This window comes from Formica exsecta, unplaced genomic scaffold (assembly GCF_003651465.1).
Source record: "Formica exsecta isolate Colony F162 unplaced genomic scaffold, ASM365146v1 scaffold138, whole genome shotgun sequence".
Taxonomy (NCBI): domain Eukaryota; kingdom Metazoa; phylum Arthropoda; class Insecta; order Hymenoptera; family Formicidae; genus Formica; species Formica exsecta.
The window spans coordinates 58008-62925 of record NW_021848711.1 but is presented as its reverse complement, the minus strand read 5'-3'; the positions used below and the strand labels follow the sequence as shown (position 1 = coordinate 62925).

Genomic DNA, 4918 nt, shown 5'->3' with positions numbered 1-4918 from the left:
CTCTTCTACACCGATACCGAAATCGCTTTCCACTTTTGTTCTCGTATCCGTCCACAATCCAATTGTATCCTCCCTCACTCTCGGGCGAGTCCGAATCCGATCTTACTGAAGTAACTGTAGTCCCGCTACAACGCGGATCGCTTTCGTGAAATTTCGCGTCATAATGTTACATAATAACGAATTCGTCTTACAAATATTTTAAACACGCACCATCGAAAATATTGTTTCAAGCCTTTTCTGCGCACGTAGTCCTTGTAATAAGCAGCTACGGTGCCTACGGAAATCCGGCTGGACGCCTTGCAAGCGCTTAATTTTTCTGGTCGCGTATATACATCGCTTGCCGCGATTAAAACCGACTCTTGTAACTGTTCGGCCTCGACAAGTTTCTCCCAGTGCCTCAGATCCAGGTCGGGGAGAGACATCCATCGACTCAGACTGAGAGTCAGCACATTAGGGTCCATAAACTAGAGATAATCATGTTAAAGAAACTTAATAAGTTAATTTGCTAAGAATAAAGCTAAAGATATTGCTTGAATTTAATTATATTTTTAGTTTTACCATTTTTCTTATCTATCAAGATTTATTTGTTTTACTTCACGCAGAAAAAAATCTTTGTCTTCTTATATGCAGAATTAAGTATGAAATATTTACAGAAAGAAATGTCATATTTGATAGCACATACCTGCCAGGAGCCGCCGGGTTGGCCCTTGCCAAGGACAACGTGGTCCACGATTTTGTGTTCGGGATACTCGTCGGCGGACCGCCAATCGAGGAGCGAGGCCACATCGAGGCCGGTATCGACGCACGGGTGCTGCAGATGGTCCATGAGAAGGGCCAACGGTCGACCACCGCCCCTGCCCTCGATGCCAGATGACAGGCATTCGAGTTTGCAACGTGTGCTGCGCGCCAGACTGCCTCCGTGTATTCTGCCGCCGCCAGACTTGCCGCATTGATGCCGATTGTTGGCAACCGCATCATCCGAATACGTATTGCCGCGGTCCTCGCTGCCGGTATTTGTCATACAGAACCGCAGTCGCGCCGTCAGCATATCGTCACCAGGATGAGGTTCGCCGGTATAGTAAGGCCAATTGCCCGCGAGCATGTACGATAGGCATATTCCACTGGGTCCATTTCCTAAGGATCGGAAAAGATCGTGTAAAATCGTATGATCTTTCCAAAAAGCCTAGCAAATTTTGTTTTGATCGATTTCAGAAATATCTTTTTTATTTATTTGTCCAGCGAATTCATGAGTTTACACGCTATCAATCTTATAATAAAGAATTCTAGTTTCACAGTGAATATTAATTTCAAACATCGGCGATAGAGACAAAAAATTCATCGATTTAGCATCAAATTATATAAAAATATACATATAAAGAAATTGTCAAAATATTGAAAAATTAAAGGCATTTTTGTGTTTTTTCACTCAATCTACAATAAATTAAGATATAAAATGTGATATTCTGAAGAATATATTTCTTATTCCATTGCTATTTTTGTATCCCTTTTATTAATCAAGCTATTAAATCATCGTGTCACAAAAAAAACAAGATTCTAAAATATCTCATATATTTACCTATGATTACAACATCTTTATAAATGATATCATCGTCAATCTTAAATCCGTTCTGCATTTTTCTTCTTTCTTGCGTCTCCGATTCGAACAGATTCACAGCGATTCACACTCGTCGGTCTATTCGAGTGCTGCAAAGAGAGTTACAGAACGATAATTATTTTGTTACAAACACGATTACATAATATCACGTGTATGACATTTTAATAGTACGTTAGCACAAAATTGCAAAGTAATAAGATAGTCGAGTGTAGCATTTTCCTTGACACCGCAACTAATTTATAATTGCGACAGAAATTTCAACATTTATCATTCTTGTAACTAGCAAGAGACGCTTATCGTTATGCGGCGTCAATTATTTTTCTCGCACATAATCTCGCAGATAATCTCGTATAATTTCGCATAAATATATAATGGAGTAGTAAAAAGAAGCATGTGATATTTCTATAATGACTCTCTTGTTGCAATAAGTTAATAATAAAACAATAAGCATTACAAATAAAGTATGCAATGCAATATAAAAAAAAATATTTGCAGTAATCCTTTCAAAGTAATAAGTCATGAATCCATGAATCGATCATTTATTACGACGATATATTTATAAACCGCAATGTCATTAAAAAAAAGTGTCTCGAGTTATCTTATCGACTTTTTTGCACGTAATACAATAGATTATTGCGCAATATATCTCACAACATTCATAGTTTGTTTATCTCTTTTTTAATTACTAACACATAATTGAAAATATATGCAACATAACTCATATGTTAGTAATTGAGAACAGATTTGATTATCGAATCAATCTTTTGTTGCGTAATAATCTATTGTACTGCGTGTAAAAAAGTCGTGTAAATAAGATAATTCGAGACACTTTTTTTTTTTTAATGACGCTGCGGTTTATAAATGTATCATCGTAATAAATGATGATCAGAAATATCCCCGTTGCAATTAATATGAAAATTTGTTACGTTATAATGAAGAATTTATGAATTATCTCGAACGTATCGATCGCGTGTCACGTTGTTACGGGTGATCGGAAGTGTGAGATCTCAAACATTTCAAAGATAAACGATGGTTAGGCCATAAAGTAAAAGTCTTAACCTTCGTTTTCGCAAGCGACCTTCGCTGGCGGCGTGTTTCCTACTCTCTAACGCTTAACCGGTCCACCCAACACAATTACGGTGATATAAATCGTAAACCTTTTACGCCGATTGAACGTTAAAAACATTCTGGTTACCCGATAAAGAGCCTTTAAAAAAAGAAAGAGTATAAAAAAAAAGATATACTAAAAAATAAATTTAAAAAATTAACAAATAAAAATGAAAATATGTAAATATAAAAATATATTAACAATAAATATAATAAATATAATGTACTGAAAAAGTAAAGAATAAATATAATACTAAAACAAAAATTAAATTTTTATTCATGCACATTTGCAGGCGATTCACTGTATGAAAATGTAGAAAGCGTTGTTGAAAAGAGCGTAGTTAATAGGATGTATATACATTATATATACACTATCAAGATCCATTTATGTGCATAGCTTGTTCCCGTCATTACCCGTCGCTTCTACTCGAGATAACCTGCTCCACAAATAAACGAAGGGAACGTCTCGTTAATTTGTACCGTGTACTACCATGATCCACTTTCATTATGACGCTTATGGGTTAAGAATAGAGCAGCATCATATATTCGTAAAGATCGTCGACCGAGACAAGAATTGACAGTGGTCCAACATAGATTTTACCGTAAGATTATTGGATTGTTAAACAAATTTCTACGCAAAAAAGCAGCCTAAAACTGAAATAAATATTTTTATGAGATGAGAACTACTTTGAGAGATATTGTAAAAAAAAAGATAAGAAAAGTGAAGGTGAAATTATGTATACATATATAACAGAAATGAAGAATATACGGCAGCACAAAACACTGTTGTTTCTATTTATCAGATTCACGTGCATATTCGAGGGAAAAAATTACGGAAACTTTTATCGAATTTCTCAGAAGAATATGAAGAAATCAAAGACATGCTTATTGCGCGCTATCGACATCGATCGATATAGTTGATACTAAGTGTAAGGGATTTTCTTAGGTAACAATGAGCCATTATTCACATCGCGTACAAATATTCGCGATCGATTTACATACTCTTGCATATCACCAAGGTAGGAGCAATAGCGACTTTATTATTCGTTGTATCTTATGTGGGGGACAGCTGAAGATCAATGGACATCGACAATGTAATTTACAATACACACACGAGAAATGCCATTATCGGAAAAAAAATATTGAAGAAATTATTATCGTTATCTATTTTATCGTTTGAATGAATATTAGTAGAATTATCTCGCATTTCATTTATAAAAATTTCATTTCCAGAACATTCATGAATTCTCAGAATTGGATATCTATATAATAATATATGTCTATTCTTAATAATGTTATCATTATGGAATACGAGTAGTGTCTCATTAAATTGAATAAATAAAGAAGTTATCATAATATGCGACGCAAAAGATGTTAATTTTTTTTTTTAATAGACACATTTTTCGCAATTTTTTTCTCACGTTTGTCATTTTAATTTATTACTTAAGAGTATCGGAAATGGGTTGAAAAAACATGAAATGAAATGGAATAAAGAAAAAACTCGTTCAAAGTCCGTTAAAATCGTGAAATATGTAAGAAAGCTATGTATTATATTAACGATCGCTGACTAAGTCGATAAGTTACATATCTGAATGCCTCTTTTTGCGAGATATATATAAGTACAAAACGATGTCTTTTCGCGTTGGAGTCAAGTGATCACAATTTGCTCGATATATATAGCGTATATCTAGTTTATGCACGTTGTTATATTTATAAAGAATCTACTTTGTATGAATCTCTATAAAATCATTGAAATTTTAATTATATCTTGCATATATCCAATGTTGTATCTATATTATATATGTATTTAATTATGTATCTTGTATCTGATAAAAGTTTTGAAAACTAGAACGTATAAATATCAATCCGCAATTAATTAAATGGGGATGTATCTCTATGGAATGAAATTTTAGTTACGTTTGATATTTAATATTTTATCTACATTTTTAACTTTTTATGATATCATATATCGTTTCTATATGTGTTAAAAGCTGTATAAATATTGGATCATGCGTGAGCGCTATTTTAAAAAGGCGTGATATACGATATTAAAAACACACGCACACGCGCAGCTAAAAATCGTTAAATTTATTATGTCTGACATTATATAACATTCAATTATATACGATTTTGTAATGCAACAAGCGCGTATCTTCACGATGTCGTAAACAGGTGCGTTTATATATATATATATAT

At 33.6% G+C, this 4918-nt stretch overlaps 1 protein-coding gene across 1 annotated transcript in view; it reads right to left on the bottom strand.

Moving 5' to 3' along the window:
• LOC115246037 (oxidative stress-induced growth inhibitor 2-like) overlaps window positions 1-4918 on the bottom strand; it is a 16842-nt gene that overhangs the window by 3845 nt on the left and 8079 nt on the right. The window contains exons 2-5 of the mRNA XM_029824616.1: window positions 1577-1704; window positions 683-1134; window positions 211-464; window positions 6-125 (exon numbers count right to left, since the gene is read on the bottom strand). Of these exons, the coding sequence (XP_029680476.1) occupies window positions 6-125; window positions 211-464; window positions 683-1134; window positions 1577-1634 (884 nt within the window). The 5' untranslated portion in view covers window positions 1635-1704. The remainder of the gene's footprint in view (window positions 1-5; window positions 126-210; window positions 465-682; window positions 1135-1576; window positions 1705-4918) is intronic.